The 19,780-nt window shown below is 39.6% G+C and overlaps 1 protein-coding gene across 9 annotated transcripts in view; it reads left to right on the top strand.

Moving 5' to 3' along the window:
* The first annotated feature begins 22 nt into the window (after positions 1-22).
* Positions 23-19,780, top strand: part of LOC118229816 (syntaxin-binding protein 6-like) — a 42,341-nt gene continuing 22,583 nt past the window's right edge. For 2 of the 9 annotated variants that reach the window (XR_004765733.1, XM_035422221.1), the window contains exons 1-2: positions 1,168-1,411; positions 11,816-11,996. Coding sequence is in view for 8 of the 9 variants with exons in the window: in XM_035422221.1 (XP_035278112.1) it covers positions 11,843-11,996 (154 nt within the window). In the remaining variant the exon portion in view is untranslated. The other 7 variants (XM_035422228.1, XM_035422222.1, XM_035422229.1 and 4 more) reach the window with 7 other exon arrangements.

Genomic DNA, 19,780 nt, shown 5'->3' with positions numbered 1-19,780 from the left:
AGTACAGCCCACCACGCCATGATAGGAAGGTAGGCTATTCAGTTACCACAGCCGCATTGGAATGCTGGTTAACAAGTGTTGAGTCAAGTCAGAGATTAGTGACACACCTTTTTTTTTTATCAGCCAAGCAGTATCACAAGTTGATCCCTTTTCGTAGCCTGTACCTAAGTCATCGTACACTAAGTTATTTTTTGCCGGTCTGAAGTGTCCGGTTAGTCTGAAACTGGTCACCTCAAGTGATGAGGGCAGGACCCACTGATACACTGTGCCTTCAGTGACAGACAAACGGGAATTATCCAGGACATCTTGTGACGGCCTCGGAACACCTCTCCAGGTATTCCCCATGTTGTTATGTGTGACGCCACTTATCAGACAACGAAACGGAGTGCCGCACTTAACTCTTGGAGAACATCGGAGACAGAGCAGCGCTTTACATTACAGAAGTGTAGCATGACCGGGGTGGTGAAAGCTAAGTTCATAACAGTAGTTGACCTAGGTGAGGCAGCAGCTGCTATCGAAGCACTTCAGTTGACTGAAAACGAACCTGAATCAGTTGAGCGTCCTATCGAAATTTCCAGGATTTACCGAATTGCACAGAAACCATGGTGACAACATATGAGTGACCCCATTCATCGAAACTTTCTCAGGTAAGTGGGCCCTTCCAGTTACAATAAACAAATGAATGGCTGTTTAGTAGGAAGATTACGGAAAATAGTATTAGCTAAAATTCCGATCGTAGTCTTTCAGTGTAAAACACTAATTTGGTTGTAAGAACATTTTATAGGCACGTTTCAACATTATAGGCTGTCAGTGTTTAGTGCTGTCAATGTTATTGGGGCTGCGGGGTACAGCAGCATGAGAAAGGTTCGTCAAAATAAAGTATTCGCTTAAGCACAATTTAGTCCCAATCAGGACACATGGCACTGCGTACATTTCTGGTTCTGTCAACAATCCAGTTGGATTACTAATTTTTGGATGATTCTGATTGTAGAGTTGAGTTTGGGGCTACAATACATTTTAGTAGCCTATATACCGTGTAATAATGCGCGCTGAACTAATATATACATAAATGTATTTGTTCGTCGTTCATCTGGACAACGATTTCATAGAAAAATACGCGTGTATAGGTCTACGTCGTATGTAAAGCCCCCACGTGATTAGAAGTAAGAGCTTTGAAATGCACAAACGATCTCGTTCTCCCACACCGGGCTGAATGCAAAGAGAGCAGGTCTGTTGTCAGACGTTGAACGGATTTTTAATAGCGAAATGTTTATATCTCGCTTCAGCAACTAACCGGATCAAATGGACTCAAGGAAACAAACGAGCTGACAAAAAAACGGTCAAAATCCAAGGCATTCCACGTGGGAAATTCACTAGACCAGCGCGCAATTTATCGGGGTATTGGAAACAGGTTGGTTTTGGTGGACTTCGAAGAGTTTCACTTAAGGGTTTCGTTTACCTACCACTATCTGATCGAGTTAATGCAACTCTTTAAGCTGGTCTTCAGCGCGTCTGTTAACTTCAATATAGGTATGTCGTATTGTTCATAGGCTACTTGGTAAATATTATAGCCTACCTATTGCTAGCGACGTTTGCGAAGTCACATAACTTCAGTAGCGAATAGGCTAATTCCTTTCAGTGGCGTTTGGTGTGGTTTCTTGCTGGAGTGCCTCCTGTCTGCCTGTTTTCCCCCTAGCTAAAGTAGGCTACTGGAAAGTAGGCTACTACATTTGTTCAATTGTATGCAATTCCGTTCCTTAATGTTATTATTATTATTGTTATAGTAGTAGTAATAATACAATAATAATAATAATAATTAGAATTAGAATTATTATTAGTGGAAACATCTGACTTTGTTAAATTGACTTGAGTCCGATTTTCTGACCGTAAAGTAAGCCATAATGGGTACAACTAGATTGTGACCGTAAAACGTTTGTGCAAAGCCTACAAAGGCGTGCTTCAATCTAAATAGAATCCATGTTCAGAAAGTTTCCAAAACGCCGCCCCTTTCCTGGTAATAACATTAAGTGCTGCATTTCCGAAATCATAGCTTGTAATCTTAGCTTTGCAGCTCTCGCAGGTAGAATGCGTTTCGATATACCCGTTTTTCCAGCTAGGAAGGATTGATGACTCAAAAAAGTAGACTTGCGTTGAAACCAATCAGGATATTTGCATTGGGATGGCACCACAGGTGGTGGATATGGTACTAGAATGGTTGCGCAAACATCGACTTTCAACTCGACCTTTCCATGTGTAGGGTACTGTTGGCGTTTCTGCAAAGAAGTTAAAGGTTTATGATTGCTTAGAGAGAAAACAAAGTTGCACTCCTCTATGTCAGTGGTTCTCAGACTCGGTCCCAGGGAACACCTGTGTATTCTGTTTTTTTTTTCCACACTGGAAAGAAAGCTTTCTTTTAACAAGCTTTACTTCTTTTTTTTTTTGAATATTGCTTTAATTTGTTTATAGAGGATATTTACCGTAGCCATATTATGTCAGAAATAGCTATGCATGCCTTGAAAGTCCAATATTCACATTGTATTATATTGCAAACAGTTACAACGAGAGAGTTTAAAAAAAAATGTTTTTAACAAGTTAAAGACTGGGTGAAGCAATTGGCTCCTAACTGGTGAACGTGTGGACACACAGCCAACTAACGATATGGCAGACAATATAGAATTCAAAGACAAATTAAATGATAAACCTGCATTGTGTTAATGTTTAATGAATTAAATTCTGAAAAAAAAAAAAAAAAATGTGTGTTCAGCAACTTATTTCGTAGCCTATTTATTCTCCTCAATCTATTTTGATAAGTTAAAGTTATCTTTAGGCAGTTGTTTACAAAATAGTACAGTAAGCACAATGTGAACATGAAACTTTTACTCTTACGGGCATTTACAGCTGTGTCTGAAATAATGTGGCTTAAGAGGGTAAATAATCCCTCTGAACATGAAAAGCACCGTAATGAACAAATTCACAATTTTGCAATTGTGGTTCGAACAAGAACCCTCATACACAGGGGTCCCCCAGAACTGAATTTTAGAACCACTGCTCTGTGCATATTAACAATTTCTATACAACCAAGGCAGAGACCATTTTCAAAGAGCAGTGCACCCTAGATGACAACAACACCAATGACTATTGTACTGAGTTATAGTGGCAGCCGTTGGTCAGGGGCACAACTGTGCAAAGAAGGCTGTGAATGTGTGAAAGAAGCCAGGAGTGGTGAAGACGTTCCTGTGTGTTCATTGGCAAGTGCTCCAGTGCTGGGCATCATCTCTTCAACACAGCCCAGCCACCAGTTATCATATGCAACCTTTGGTGCTTGCAAAGTCACCTGATGTCTGATGTGTGCACACCCCTTCAATCCAATTTTCTGAGTTTTAAAAATAATTGCTAATTAGAGTGTAGGGAAGAGGGATGACCTTGCAAGATGACATTAGTGCCAAAAGGTTTGGTTGAATAAGCTTGAACTGTCCCTACCACTGTTGCCAGCTTTGTGGCTTTGTCACTAGATTTTGCGAATTTTCAGATCCCTTTAGCGACTTTTTGAGCAGACATCAGCTTATTTGGAAAACAGTTGCTACCACCGCTTGATGGGTCTGCAGATTTTCCAGCGCTTGCTATTGCTCTACAGCTCACATAACACAGCGGCTGGTTAGTGAGTGCAGACAGAAACAGTCAACCATCAACCAGTGAGGTGCATGTTTTCACATGCAAATTAGTATGTGGTCATAAATGTGTAAATTAGCATATGATGTCATTTAGCGACTTCTAGCGTTTTGAACTTGCAACATTTTTGTGATATAAGTTCAAATATTATGTGAAGCTATCAAAAAAAAAAAGCAAACAATACCATTATACTTGTTTCTACAAAGTGTGAATGCATCAAGCTGCAGGACCAGTGCTGCCAACCTTTTCAAACCCATGTTCTAACTAGCTGGTCATCTAGTCATTAGCTGCAAGTCTGTGTAGCTAACTTTATATTGGTAACATTAGCTAGCTAGTGAGCTTACTAGCTGGCTTTATTACCTCTGGCTAAACTATCGTTACCTAATTATGTCATTCTTACATTCAAGCAGTGATTGGTCAAGTTGGTCAATGTTTGTAAGTGTAGTACCCCATTGGCATTGGTTAGGATACTATAATTATCCCAGCTGTTACCTTGGTAAAGTTTCTGGGCTGGTGTTCTGCTGTAAGCTGAGTGTTCCACCAATATTAAGGCAGTGGAAGCTGTTTTCAAAAGCTTTATAATTTAAAAACTATAAATAGTATTGCTTATGGAGGAAGAAACCTAATAGCTATGTGGAAATTTGATGGCCACTTTTCAGTTTTTAGTACTTAATAATAAATAATAATAATAATAATAATAATAATAATTATTATTATTATATAATATTTGATTTAAATGTATTCATAAATTCAGCTTGTATTGCAAAAACACAGTACATCCAAGGAATGTATTGTTTACTGTCTTTATGCAATGAAAGATAAATTAAGGTATTGTTGTATTTATTAATATTATGTTTTTAATCCCCGGGTGTCTTATTTTTTATATTGACCACATGACATTTAACGATGACCGCCTAAAAAATAGAAGGGGAGCAATTTGGCTTCCTCTAAATGAATCCTGGATCAAATGCTGCAGTTGTAGCCACAAATTTGATTACAGATGGATTTTCATGCCTTGTGTAAATGGGGCCTAAGTGTATGCATTTTGCCCCTGGCAAGCCGGTTCACAGGATGCGAGGCGAGAGATGACAGCATAGAATACCTTATCTGAAACAAACATCTTTTTCTTAAAGCTGGACCCTGTTTCCCAAAGCAACGGAAAGACAGACTTGATTGCATGCCAATTCATTTCTTGTGTTGAAGACAGAGACAATATATAGCATGAAAGTTGTGCGCAATGTAAAATTTATTACAGCAGTATTAGTTGGAAATGTTATCTTGCTCATTGTAGATATAATCAGTTTCCCCAGAACAGGAAATGTTTTTCAAGTAATTCTGGATATATTGGATGTTTTACCTTTATACTCAGTCCAATTTGGAGTGAAAAGGTTTTTGAAACCTTGTGGAGCTCTTCTCAATGCCTGTTTTTAGTGCCGTGTTGCACACTTGGCCACAGTCTAGCATTCCATCTTGAGTGCAGCAGTGAGGTGTTTTTTCCACCGGGGATTGTGGAGACACGTATTCATTTGATTTGGCTGAGGAAACGGGCTTAATAAATTCTATGAACTGAGGAGAGAAACGACAAAACCAAGCTGGTCCTTCCAGCTGTTTGTGTCATGGCCCTGTCAGCACAGTTTCTGGCAGGAACCCTTACCTCTCGCTGATTTGCTGTTTGAATGGTCTCTTTTTAAATCTGTGTTTAGTCATTTACATGCCTACACACAAACCACCCACCCCCGTATGGCCCCTTAGATCCTCACCAGAACACGTCTTCACTGTTCCAGCCACTTACGTCTAAACAAGAGGGGACAAGGCATAGGCTACACTTCTAGGGCTAGAGTTTTTTGAATACATTACATTACATTATAATAATTAACTTGATTTTGTTAAAGACCCTGTGTCATCTTGTTTGAAGACCTATTTTTAAATTTCTTATAAACATATGTAACTATATTATTATATTAACTATGTGGCTATTTTATGTAGGCTATACTTTTATGGTGTGAAGAGTCTTGTGCACCATGCAAGAAAAGCACTCTACATTTATTCACTTTCTTAAAGTGCAAGCAGCACCACATAATGGCATGTTAGACCAATTCATTTTAGTTGAGAGGTTTTTCATTAATTTAAGCTGAAAATGTTGTTAGTTGCTGGCTACGATTTTGACAAATTGATATATAGACTGTGGGTATAAGCCTGCAATTGGCCGACTATTCCAGTCGGAATTCTCCGCCCCTTCCTCTGTCTGTGTGTTACCATTTTTGCAAAGGCACCGCCACTGCATCCTGGGCTTAGCGCCGCCCAAGATGATTGTGATTGGTTTAAAGAAATACAAACAAGCCAGAGCATTTTTTCCCCTATACCGGAATGATAATGGGTTGAGCCAGACCTTTCTCCAGCACTGGCACAGCGCTGAAACGAAGTGTGGAGATAGGTCTGGCTATGCGAGACTAATCCTGACATAAACACTTGAAGTCACCCCGGAAAATTACTTCTGTGATGTGTGACGCATAAGTGGAAGATATAAAGCTCTGCTATTTTACCTTTAGGTTGAAAAGATGACAGAAATGGACAGCATGTGGTTGAATAGATGATGGAAATTGACAGCATTGCAATATTTGATTCTGAATCAAAGGACATCATCAGTGACTCAGGTGACTCTGACTCTGATTCTGTTGAAGACATAATCGCAGATCCTGACTACCACAATACAGCCTTTCAGGTTTGAGCCAGAGGTGATTGGAGTTGGTGGAATCTTCCCAAAGCCAACAACCATAGCACTTTTTGAGAAATTCGCTGTTTAGCTGTCTTATCAGATTCATACAAGAAGACTTTTCCCTATTGTATGCATCCTTGTGTGTCCACGGCAAGGGTAGGCAATACGGACTGCATGCTAACCTAGTTAGCCCTGTCAATGGCTGCAGAAGGACAACGCTAGGTGATTAGCTCCCAGTTCAGGATCGACTGTAATCTGCCTCCAGTGATGGAATTTGTCTAGCATCATAACGCGTGTTCTTTTAGCAATAACTTTCTTATGCACGTCAAGTTTTAGCGATATAGGCTGATTCTTTAATTTAAAAAGGGCTAGCTAAAACTAATTTGACAGTATCTCAGTTACCCACTCTATCACATGGTAAAACATGACATAGGTGATCATTCTGAAAACTGAAAAAGGGAGCCAGGGCAAGTGATTTGATCTTTTAGGAACTTGTTTCTTGCCTTTATTTCCCTAAAATAATGTTTATTAACATTGTGAATCATTAAATAGGACAAGTGCTTCCAATTGGTGTATTTAATTTAAAAAAATGATATGTGGCGTTTACCCTTTAAGTCAGCAGTGCACCACTAAATGCACTCTAATAGCAGTGCTGCTGTTGGACTGCACTGGCTTGTTGCACTGGCATGGCTGGCCTCTGGCTTGTTAACACGGGCTGCTTTCAAACACTTTAAAAAAAAAAGCATTCTTCCTTTCCTTCTTGTCCTTCACTGAATCTCCGTGTTACCCATGAGGGGGGTCACTGCCAGCCATGCCAGGGAATGTTTGAATTGTTTGATAAACAAAGGAAGATCCGTTCTTTTTCACCTTTTTTTGACGAAATATATAATGATGGATCATTTGCTGATGCAATTTGGGCTAGGTCCTTCAACACTTTATTTAATTGAAAGTGTCAGAAAAGGTGATGTATAGCTAAGTGTAACCAGGGAGGAATTCAATGTAGGATACATTTTGTAAATGTATTCAGGGCTGGACAACAAGGAGTGCTTGCTGGCCTGGGGCATTCGTTTGGGCCAGTTGGTTGATCTGCCACTTGCCCAATTGGGCCAGTACTCTAAATGTTATCCGGGTCAAGAAAGTGATGTTTTTACTATCCTGGAATCTGCGCTACAACATGATTTCTGTGCAGACACTTGCTCATAAACAACGAATGTCGGCTTGATCATTAATTCAAATTTGTACCAATGCTTTCTTATAAATAACTGCCTTTACAGCTGTCATTGTTGTACTGAAACTTACTTTTCAATGACAAACATTACAGTTTTATCATTCATTTATTTTTGTAAAGATGCTTGCTTACCAATGACTATCCCAAGCCTTACCGCTTGATAATTTGTTAATAATTGTAGGCTGCCAACTAAGGGCTCAATTGGTCTGATATTTGCTTGTAAGATAAAGCAGCTATTTACTGAAGTAGCATTAAAACAATAATGATAGCTATCTAGTCAACTTATCTACCTTTATTTATCGCTAGCGAGCTAAGAGACTAAACGCTGGTTTATAGTACAGCGACGTGTCGCTCGGCTTAAATCTCAGTACGTTCATGAACATTCTGTTCTCGCCCAACATTGACTGTGGTTGTTGTCGTTTGCAAAAAGTACAGTGGAGCAAGAAGCAGCTTTAATACATGTAATTTTTTTTGTTACTCCTTTAAATAGGCCTACATGGCAGCACTTGTGGGAGTATGATTATTAAGTTAGAGAAAATGTTTGAGGTTCCTGGATGTGGAATATTTTACTGGTTATATCAGAATGCCACCAAGCTTATTTAATTACATGCTTTCACTTGTTGCGCCAATCTGCAACACAGGTTAATGCATTAGCCAACATCGCCCACTGAAAGACTAAATAAGACCAACCCATAACCCTATATGGTCATGTAGGCGACAGTTTAATAGGCAAATGATTGGGAGAGAACTCTTAAGTTGCTGTTAAAGCAAATACCTTAAAAGCATAAATGCTTGCCATCAGCTGACTAGCCACAATTGTGTCATTGTAACTGTTCACAATACAGATTATTAACATTAGTAACTCATAACATTGGGAGCCGTGGCTGCAGCTGGTTCCCATGTTGTAGTAGGCCTAACTGGTTCTCTACACAGTGGTGAAACTGAAATTACATTGTTATTAATGATAATAATTGAAAATTGTGCTAATGTATAATGTAGGAAAGTTATCTAAACAGCTAGTCTGCTAACTTGTTAGCCAAACAAAGACATTCATTCAAGATGGGTATGTAACGTTAATTTATAAAGAAATGTTTAATTGGCAGCAATCTGTGACCAGGCATTCCGTTGCTTAAGAGAATCCTTGTAGACAGTGCAGTTATAGGCTATGCATATATAGCCCTATATGGGTAGGCTCCCCCATGACCACTCTTAGATGTTTTTTCCACAGTAGTCTGTCCATTGTAATAGGTAGCTAATGTGCTAGCTAGCTGCAACCAGCAACATACATTGCACATCAATTGCAGTGACCTGTCGCTGGAATACAAACCAGCCTTAAGAGAACAAACTAACTGATTATATTATTACCGCTTTATTGTTTTAGCCTTGGATAAACTGCAAACATCTCGCCTTCAAAATTCAAAATCCGCTGGCAAAGAAGGCTGCATCCATGATTTCCAAAATTTTGCATTTGTGATCAGTCAAACCATTTAGATAGGTGAAACTTGTCCACAATTTGGTGGCGGCGTTTGGCAGATTTTAATATTTAATAAAGGGCTACATTGTTTTTTTTTTTTTGTATTAGCACTGTAGATTTTGCGTTTGACAGCTTTTAATGTAAAGTATAAGCCTGTATAATCTCCTTTTAAAAGTGATTATTTATTTTGGTAGCTGGGCCAGTGGAATTGTACCTGGGCCAAGTAGAACACTGACCACCAATAGAAAAAAATAACTTAACGTCGAGCCTTGGTATTTCAGTCGCAATGAAACAAAGTGTATGTAAATCACAGTGGCCACAAAAAATCTACAGTAATGTGTAGTGACATGTAAGAATAGGACTTTGAAATGGTAAATAGTAAATATTGGTTGGTGAGTGTGTCACATTTAAATTTCTGCACTACCAGTTTCTTTTCTGCATTAGCTGAGATTTCCTCAGTGTGCATAGTGACCTTGCTGAAGGCCTGGCACTGCTGTGATATTTGCATAAGAATGCAGTGGATCTCAGTCTTTCTGGCATCTCTTTATAATATTACAATGGCATTGGTACAGTGTAAACTCGTACTCGGGTATATTTTTGAGAAAACTGGTGTGAATCTTTTGAATTGATGCAAACTGAATAACAGATCCTGAATCGGCCGTAGATTAGAGTGCATCTGATTCAGTACTTGCTGTCCAGCTTTCTGCTGGTATATATTTTTTTGCAGTGCCAGTGTTAGGTTGTCCAGGGGATGTGTGCGGAGGGGGAGGGGAGTCGTTTCTGTTGTTGGGGATAGTGGGAAAAACGGTGGTCTGTAGTGAGGTAGAATGGTGTGTTCATGCCTGTTTGGTGGACCAGCAAGATTGCCCTGTGTATTTTGCTGTGGCTGTGTTATTCATCGCAAGATTTGCAAGATTTCGCATCTATTACTTAAATAATTATATTTAAATAGTTCAAATGTTGAACTATTATGCCAAATTAATTTAATTATACAACAAACTGTTTAGTGTGTAACTTTATAAAATGTAAAATTTAGAAGGTGCCAAATTTTTCAAGTGGCCTACCCCCACACTGACATTTAGCAAAAATGAAATCTTGTTGCAGCAAAGAAAAACTGAAGCCATGAATCATGAACATAAAAAAACGAATAGGGAACACACGTGATGCAGTCCGTGATGCAGCTGACTCTCAAGCTATGGACGATTCCCCCTGCGCTATTGGGGGTTTGATCCCCTGCCCACAGTGCCTTCTGAGCTGGGATCCCTTCTGTTATCCTCTCTGCTTTCTACCTCTCTGAATAAAGCAATAATAATAACAATTATTATTAAAAATATTAATATAATATATTGCACGTATTAATGTAATATAACATGGACATATTGCATGAAACAGTGGGTCTTGTTACTTAATGCTGTTCATGAAATAACTTTTTTATTAACTTTAGTCTTAAAGATTACTGCCCCTTTAAAGCATAAATAAGTTGAAGAACATATAGTTGAAAAGTTCAAAAGCATTTTTTGCATTTATGGCACAGCTGTCAAACTCTAGTCCTGGAGGGCCGCAGTGTCTGCTGGTTTTCTAGGTGTTTTTGGCAGCAGTGGTTCATTTTAAGTCATTAGTTGACTAAGGAATCCACACACACTTTTGTTCTCAAGGCCTTAATTGGGAGCTGACTGAAAGGAAACCACAAAAACCCACTGCAGCCCCCTTGGGATTTAGTTTGACACCCCTGATTTATGGCAGTTTGAAAATGTTTTGTACATTGTATTGAATGTTTAATTGTTAAATAGTTTTCTCCTCGGGTTCATTAAAAAAAGAAAAAGAAAAGAGGTCCTATCTAGATTTTTGTACTTATCCATTATTTCTGAGGAAAAAACAAAGGAAAGTACAAAAGATGAAAACACAGGTACTTAATAGAATAGAATAGCTTTATTTTCAGGAAGATAGCTGGCTCTTCACCATCTATCTATCACCATCATAGCACCATGACCACGTTACTAATTGAAAATTATTGAAATAAGTGCTTATTAAAATAATTGAAAATACAGCTGAAGCACATTACTTGTCTCTTGTACTTTATTCCTATTAGAGCTGTGTAAATGGGAGTCCAGTCTCGTCGCACACATTTATTATGCATTTATTTTGTATTTTGAATAGTTTTGGTCTGTATTATAAAGTGAATTCTAAATGAACAAGTGTGGCGTATTTTGAACAGAGGAACATTTGTTCTTGTCAGTCTGACAGTGCAGGTCATATGAGCGCAAAACAATGGGGAAATACAACTGGGTGTTTGTTTGAAATCCTTTCAGAATGTAAACGGCCGACGGCATTATGAAACGGTTTTACTTTCCATTAACGAGTCTGTCCGTATTGAGGAAAATGTGAGTTGGATGTAAATGTGAAAGGAACTTTGCAGTGGGAACATTCCTTAGTGAGAAAATAGGTGGGGGCGGACCCAGAAAGCCCAGCAGGTCTGTGGTCATTAGGCCTGTGCCTAGAGATGTTTCGGCAGGGCGTGGCTCAGCCAAGCTGAAAGACATCTTGTGCATTTTCATTCATACTTGATGTGGTTATCCTGGCGGGTGGTGAAGAATATACAAGTCTGCAGTCTATTAAATGTAATATGTCAGTAGTTGCATGTTGAAAATTTGAATAATGTCGGGAAGTAAGAATTTTCTTTCTGCAAACTAATTTTGTCATTATGATTTGCATTCTTCTGCCTCTTCAGATAACAGTCTAAGGTGTGCGCTGTGCAATGAGTGCCAAATCAGCCATCAGCAAGGAGATATTTGCTCCACGGGACGAGAAGATGCTTTCTGCTGCACAGGTGAAGAGGCGAACAAAGAAAAAGATCCCCTTTCTGGCCACTGGTGGTGTGGGAGCCTACAGCACCTTCATCTGCCTGTCAGGTAAGCATATCATTTTTTGTGTTTGAACTGATGCCGAGACTATAGTACACATTACATTTGTGTGCATTTAATAGTGTGTGTATGTCTGCATGTCAGTGCATATGACAGAACACATGCTTATGTATGTGTCTTATTGGTTGAGATTCAGGTGGTACCTAAGAAACCTCAGTTATCTGCTCTGGTATGTAAAGAATGCAGCCTCTTTCAATAAGGGAGGTATTTCAATAAGGGAGGAATGAGAAGTACTAGAGATTTACACTGCCACCAACTCCCTCCACACCTCTTCGAAGCAGTATTGTAGACCCCCTCCCCCATCAACCGAACCACCTCAGGCTTTATTTAAAGATCTGTGAAACTGGATTCAAATTGTGGTTATATTCCAGATAAGTGGCAATTGATTGTCATCTTAATACTACTTTCAAGTTTCTAAACGGATTATAATCATTACATTTTAATAAACACTATTAGATTATGGTGACATTTTCAGCAGACAAGGACAGGGAGGGCATGTATTCTGTGCTCATTTACATTCATATCCATAACACACATCATGTAAACCATTTCTTATCGCTAGCTAGGTTAGAGCCGGTTAGAGCAGATTGTCCCATATAATAACCTTACACTACCAGACAAAACGAAAGAAAGCAACATAGACTAGGCTGTACCATCGTATAGTTAAACCTGAAGATCATTCAGTGTGTGATAACATTGTAACACTGAGCTACTGTATGCTAACATTAGACTCTAACAGTCTCAAACTCCAGATGTTACGTTCTAATAGATAGAGTCTTTTATTTCATGTCTAAACTTTGTCAGCAAGATTAGGATTATGTGAAATATGTTTTTTTTTCTGAACCCAGCCGTTTCAACCGTTAAAGTCTGACACTCTGAATTTTATTTGGTAATTATTATCAAAGATATGTATTATCATTTAAATCGGCAAATTCTTTGATAGGCAAAGCAAACTGTTGGATCAACCTTTATCAAAATGTAGAACTCACACCCAGATTAAAGTGAAGAAATGTAAGAAGTTGCAACAAATATTCATGTCAAATTTAAAGACGAGGTTCAACTATCTTACAACAATTAACAAATGTTACAGACATCTGTCACACAAGAAATGAATGAAAGAAGGTACCCAACCACAGTTTATTTGTCCCTAAGTAATCCAAAATGCCAAAACAAAAAAACAGCAGAATATTCCAAAAGAACCGAGATGAAATATAGAATGCTAGATCTAGATGCAGGACTCTGATGCCCACTTCCATCCAGCTATTACAAACAACTTCTCAGGTTGCCCAAACTGACTGCTGAAAGAAAGCTGCATATTTTATCTAGTGAAAGAGATAGACACCCCCTCTGACATTCTCTCTCTCTTACACACACACACACACAGACCCCCACACACACAGACAAACACATTCACACCTCAAATGACAACCTCCCCAGTTCCTGCTTCTTATCTCCAGGCTGTGCTAGCCAAGCACGTCGAAGCTTCCTATGGCTGAGAACGGTCAACTGGTGAATTAGATGTCTGAAAGCTTGAAAGCTATTTATTTGTTGCTAGCTGATGGTAGGTCTACTTTCCGAACTACTACGCTCTGCGACAAGTTCCTGGCGAAAATGGGCACTGCAAATACTAACTGTACCGGTTATTGTAATATTGTAGTTCCAGTGGGCTCCAGAAATAAAACTCATTTCTTGTAGGTCTTCATTTTTGGATAAAGAAGAAGCATATTGCTTTCTCTGCATCCAGAAAAGGGGCAATGATTAGGCATTTTCAACTTTAGCTTGCCTTACCTGCACTAAAGTGGCAAGAGCATCATTTTCATATTACTTGTAGAAAGGATTTCATTGGACTTAGTCTGATGCAAATTTGAAATACTGTATCATTATTTATATTCTATACCATTGCAAAATTGTTTTTAAATGGTTTTAAAATGTTTTTTTATTTATTTATTTATTTATTTTTTTATCATAAAAATGTATACTATTTGGACATCACAAAAATGTTACTATCATGTTACTATGGAGGTAACATGATAGTGGCGGGGTCGAGGGTGTCCTCCTTGCGTTTTGAGTGACAGCTAGTGGGCGGACCGTCTGAGGCTGAGACAACAGCTAGAGTGACCGCCGGTTTTTCCCACGGCTCGCAGAAAAATACTTAGTAGACAGCTGAAGTCAGCATTCCCTCCCAGTAGGCTAGTACAATGAACTCGGGCGAATTCAAATTACAATGGCGGGAAAAAAAAAAGTACGGATAGTGGGAAAATGTTGACTGTGACAGCCATCAAGATAAAATAATTGGGTGACAGGCTACATTTCAGTAAATAGGTAAAGCAGGGTTTTCCCTAGGTTTTTGGAACTGGGTTTTGGGATTGAAATTGTGGTTGGTACGAAAACCAGCATATACAGTGGTCCCCCAGGACCGAGTTTGAGAACCAGTGAATTAGGGCATCTAGTTTGTTTACATCAGAGGTCATTTTAAAACAATCGAGAGATTTATTTCAGCTTTAATTGACTATATCAGAATTCCAGTGGGTCAAAAGTTTACATACACCAAGTTGACTGTCTCTTTAAACAGTCTGGAAGATTGCAGAAATTGACTTAATTACTTTTTTGAAGCTTCTGATTAGCTAATTGTCACAATTGGGGGTTAATTGGCACCTGTGGCTGTATTTAAGGGCCTGCCTTTAGAGCCACTGCCTTTTTGCCCTTGATACCATGGGAAAATCCAAGCAACTCAGCCAAGACCTCAGAAGAAAAAACAATTGTGGACCTCCACAAGTCCGGTTCCTCCTTAGGAGCAATGTCGGATCAACTGAAGTTACCACGAGCATCTGTACAAACAGTTGTATGCAAATATAAAAATCTTTGGACCACACCACACTGACACTTCATCGTTCAGGAAGGAGGCACAAATTATCTCCCAGGGCTGAACGAACTATGGTCCAAAAGGTTGAACCCCAAGACAACAACAAAGGAACTGGTGAAGGAGTTGGAGGCATCAGGTACCAAAGTATCTACATCCACCATTAAGAGAATTCTGCATCGCCATAGCCTGAAAGGCTTTCGCGCAAGGAAGAAGCCCCTACTCCAAGACCGGCAAAAAAAAGACGATGAAGTTTGCAGGTGATCAGCAGGATGAAGACCTAGCTTTTTGGAGGAGTATTCTCTGGTCAGATTAAACAAAAATTGAACTGTTTGGCCATAGTGATCAGCGCTATGTATGGAGGAGAAAGGGTGAGGCTTTTAATCCGAAGAACACCATCCCAACTGTGACGCATGGGGGTGGCAGCATCATGTTGTGGGGGTGTTTGCTGGAAAAGGGACTGGTGCACTTCAGAAAATAGATGGCATCACAAGGAAGAAGAATTATCTAGAAATACTTAAGCAAAACCTCAAGACATCTGCTAGTAAGTTAAATGATCCTAAGCATACCACAAAGTTTTAACAAAAAGGCTTAAAGACAATGAAGTGAAAGTATTGGAGTGGCCATCACAAAGCCCTGACATGCATACCATAGAAAATTTGTGAACTGAACTGAAAATCTGCGTGTTCAAGCAAGGAGGCCCACAAACCTGACTGAGTTACACCAGTTCTGTCAGGAAAAATTGGCAAAAAAAAGTATTGTGTGAAGCATGTCAAAGGCTGCCCCAAGCATTTGATTCAAGTTAAGCAATTAAAAGGCAATGCCACCAAATACTAACAGTGTATGTAAACTTTTGACCCACTGAAAATCTGATGTAGTACATAAAAGCTAAAATAAATCTCTCTTAGCTATTATTATTGAAATGACCTCTTATGGAAACAAAGTAGATTGAGACTTAACACAGCAAATGTATGGTAACATGAAATGTGTGGATTTGTGAAAAATTGAGTGAATGTCTTTAGCCTAGGTATATGTAAACCTTTGGCCTCAACTGTAGCTACTTTGTTGACTAGTTTACCTAGCATTCAGAGGTATTTTACTCATATTTTATTTGGCTATCTTTCTGTCCAAACAATTTATTTTTAGTTTGACAAATGAGGTCAAAATTTCCTTGGTTTAATTCTTGTATCGTGGTGAACCCTTCAGATAGGACTCCTGTTCCTTAAATCTCCTGTATGCCATCTAGACGACTGTAAATGGTGTCATTTTTGTAATTGGAATACTTTTGAGATCAATAATTTTGAACAAAGAGTTGCTGAAGATATTGTGGTCTTTATGATCAATCTTGGACAGTTTTTAAAGACTAAATGGGCTCAAGTTCCCAGCATGAAATTTCCATGAAGTTGGGTGTCAATAGAGACGATTTTGGCAAAGTATCTCTGGTGTCAATGATAATCTTGAAGCATTTGCAGAGAATCTTGGAAAAATGTGTGACAATTTTGTAGACACCTCAGTGGCATTGAGTGACATAAAACAAAGTTAGTTTTGCATATGCTGACCACAGTGTTCAGTGGCGTGTTTGCCAGTGGATTGTTTATGAAAAGTTTTCACGTTGTTTGCAGTATACTGCCTACTTAAAGCTAAGTGTGAGCTTGTTTAATACTTGGATGGGAGACCTCCTGGGACAATCTACTTCCAACTGGAAGTGCTGTGGATGAGCCAATAGGGAGTAATCTTCTCTCTGGTCAGTTAAACCCCAATGCCCCAGTGTAGTGATGGAGACACTGCTGTGGAGGACGTTTTCAGATGAGACGTTAAAAGACGAATGCATTTCTACTGGCAACTGTGACTGCATTCTGCCAAAAATGAGGTGGATGGATTCCCAATGCCCCAACTGCCTTCTCTTCCCCCACAAAGTTCAACTGTAGCAGGCACATGCTACACACCTCCCCCACCCATCGCCATGCCTTCCTTTGAGAAGTAGACTGCTACTGGACCCCCCATTTCCCTCCTCCACAGCTATACATCTCCACCAGAGCTCTGCTTTACACTCCCACTGCTGCCCACGCCGGACCTCCAGAGAGTGTGGGAGCTGGCCGGTTAAACCTGTGGGGAAGGGCAACCTGTATTTCAGTCCTTACTTTACCCTTCCACTTAAACATTTTATTCAAAGCCTGGGTTGCTATACATGGGTAGAATGCAATACTAACCTTGTTAAATTCTATGGGTGACTCCCGAATTAGTGGGCTGCAGTGCCCACTAAGTTGTGATGTTTAGGTTCACTATCCCAGGGTTATAGGCCCTGTTCAGACCTGGCATTAAAATGCGTCTTGGGTGATCCGATCACAAGTGGACAGCTCTAACTACAGGTGTGAATGCACCAAGACGCACTGAGGATGCATTGAGATCCGATCACTCAGACCACATTCGTAGGTGGTCTGGGTCGCATATGGCCACATTCTTTTAGCAGTGTGTACACGAATGCGTCCTGGGCCACGTTGAAGGACCGCCTACTCAACTGACGTCCTCTGCGTAAGCGGACGTACTCATTTGCGCGCCAGCGGTGTCATATTAAAGTGCGAAACAACAAGAAGAAGCCACAACAGCAGGCAAAATGGATTCTCGTGGATGGAGTACACACGAAACACGCTGTCTGATTTGATTTCCATTTGGACCACCGGTTAAACAACAACGCATTTGGTCTTTGCAAACGGAGATGATGTATATTTGCATATTGAGCGGGGAAGTGGGATCCGATCACAAGTGGTCACTCGAGACGCATGTGGAGATGCATTCTGATGCCAGGTGTGAACTGACATCCGTCTCGACTGAATCTAGACACAATCTGGATATATCTGGATACAAAGTACAGGTCTGAACAGGGCCATAGAGACAGAGACAGGCCGATTGAAGACAAGCCTGTGAATGGCCAGCCGGCTTATTGCAGTAGAGGTCTGTAATTCTGTCAGGCTTGTGTTATGAAATGTGTTATTTCTGACTTGGTGCACCCTTTCTCTCTGTGTTCCAGACAGCAGGTGTTGGGAGGTAACGCTTTGGCTTGAAATAGCATTTTTGGGAATTAAATCTGTTTATTTCACATTATTCCCCTCCCATCTGCTTTTTCAAAACTTTTGGCGGAGTAAAAACAAAATTTATTGTAGGATATAAATTAAGAATATATTCTTCCCTCTTCTCCTGTGCCCCCTCCCTCTCTTCAAAGTTTTGATTCCATTGTGAATCAGAAACTAAATGTGTGCATATGTATCTGTCTCATTATTATTTTTTAATAAGCTACTCTCATTTTGTAGATAGAAACCTTTACATTAGCCGTTTGTCACTAATATTTATACTTTTGAGAATTCTACATAAAGTAGGCCTATGTATTTTGGGACACCAACATGCCTCTGTCCATGCTCTTCCTGGTGTGGGAGGCATCAGGATGGGGGTGAGGCCAGACTGGTGACATGGGATGTTTTGCAGGGCATGTGAGGGTTGTGTTTTGTGAGGATTTTTCTACCTGATGCATGTAACCTTCAGTTTCACTTTACAGAAATGGTGTGGCACATCACATTTTCACTTGTGACTTTAAAATTTTAAATTAAATTAAATCTTAACCGTGCTGTTGTTCTCCTCTTCATTTGTGGAGGGGAGTGTAGGGCAAGTCCAGGGCAAGGACATTGAGCTCTGGGGTGAGCGCATTGGGATTTGAGCTTGGTATTTTATAACCTCCTGGTTATGTGTAAGATGAGGGTAGTGTGTACACTCTGCTAGAAGTCCTCCTCTCCCACCCCACCCCCCCACAGGAGGAACACAATGGTTCCGTTTTCCTGTTTCTCCAGCCAGAGATTAAACTCCTGTTTATTCAATTCACAGTACAGCATCAGCCCTAACAGGATGATTCAGAGAAAATGATTCAGTGACAATGTTTACCAAAAATGTATCTGTCAGAATTATGCATACCCTTAATAATTATTACATTAAAATGATCATTTTTTAAGTTTGTCAATTTTAGGGAATTGACGGGGCTTGCTGTTTCTCTGGTGTATAAAAATGAGGTAACACCTGTTAACTAAAATATGAACATACCATTAGAATTGCCTGTATCTGTTGTTGACAACTGAAAAATACTGTATTTTGTGCTCTCAAAAATGAAAAGATTACAAACTGTAAGTAGGAATATCAAAATGTAACCATATGTGTGTGTCTATTTCAGAGAGCCGGAGAGCCATTAACCAGTGAAAATGCTAGGTAGATGGATATAGTGACCAGACTGAGTATATACCTAGTGTCGGGGAAGTAAGGAGTAAGTAAAATGTAACAATTTCTGAATCCAGAAGTTTTAACAGCTACCACTTATTTATATTGTCTGGCACCCTGAATACCGAACACAAGTAGGCTACATGAACAGCTAAAGCCCCTTGCTTATCCAGCATGTGTCAGAAACCCTGCAGATACCTCAGCTGTTTGGTGTATCTAAATGGCAAAGGGAACAGGTGTAGTCTTAGCTGGTGCTACTGGAATGAGATTAATTTAATGTTATCTCTGTTACCCGACTCCCAAAATTCAACCTTTCCTCTGTGCTAACATTTGAGCATAGAAGGAGACTACAAGTGATCTGCCAGTAGTGTGGCTCTATGCGGTTCGCTGCCTATCATGATAGATGCGGATGTGAGTGCTGCGTTTTTGTTAGGACCCTGAAATTGTTAGGTGTGCAGTAGTAACAGTCCAAAAGGAAAACAGGCTAAAGTTAATGCAGTTTATTTTACAGTATGTTCAATGAGGGTAATATACACGATTGTGTGTGTAGTGAGATGGCTATACAAGAATGGTGCGTAGGAGCGGAGGTGTGCCCTACACATGTAAAATAAATGTATTTGATTTAATTTGTTCATTATTATCATAGATTTCAGTT

This window comes from Anguilla anguilla, chromosome 6 (genome assembly GCF_013347855.1).
Source record: "Anguilla anguilla isolate fAngAng1 chromosome 6, fAngAng1.pri, whole genome shotgun sequence".
Lineage (NCBI taxonomy): Eukaryota > Metazoa > Chordata > Actinopteri > Anguilliformes > Anguillidae > Anguilla > Anguilla anguilla.
Note: the sequence above shows the minus strand (reverse complement) of the source record. Positions and strands in the feature narration are given on the sequence as shown.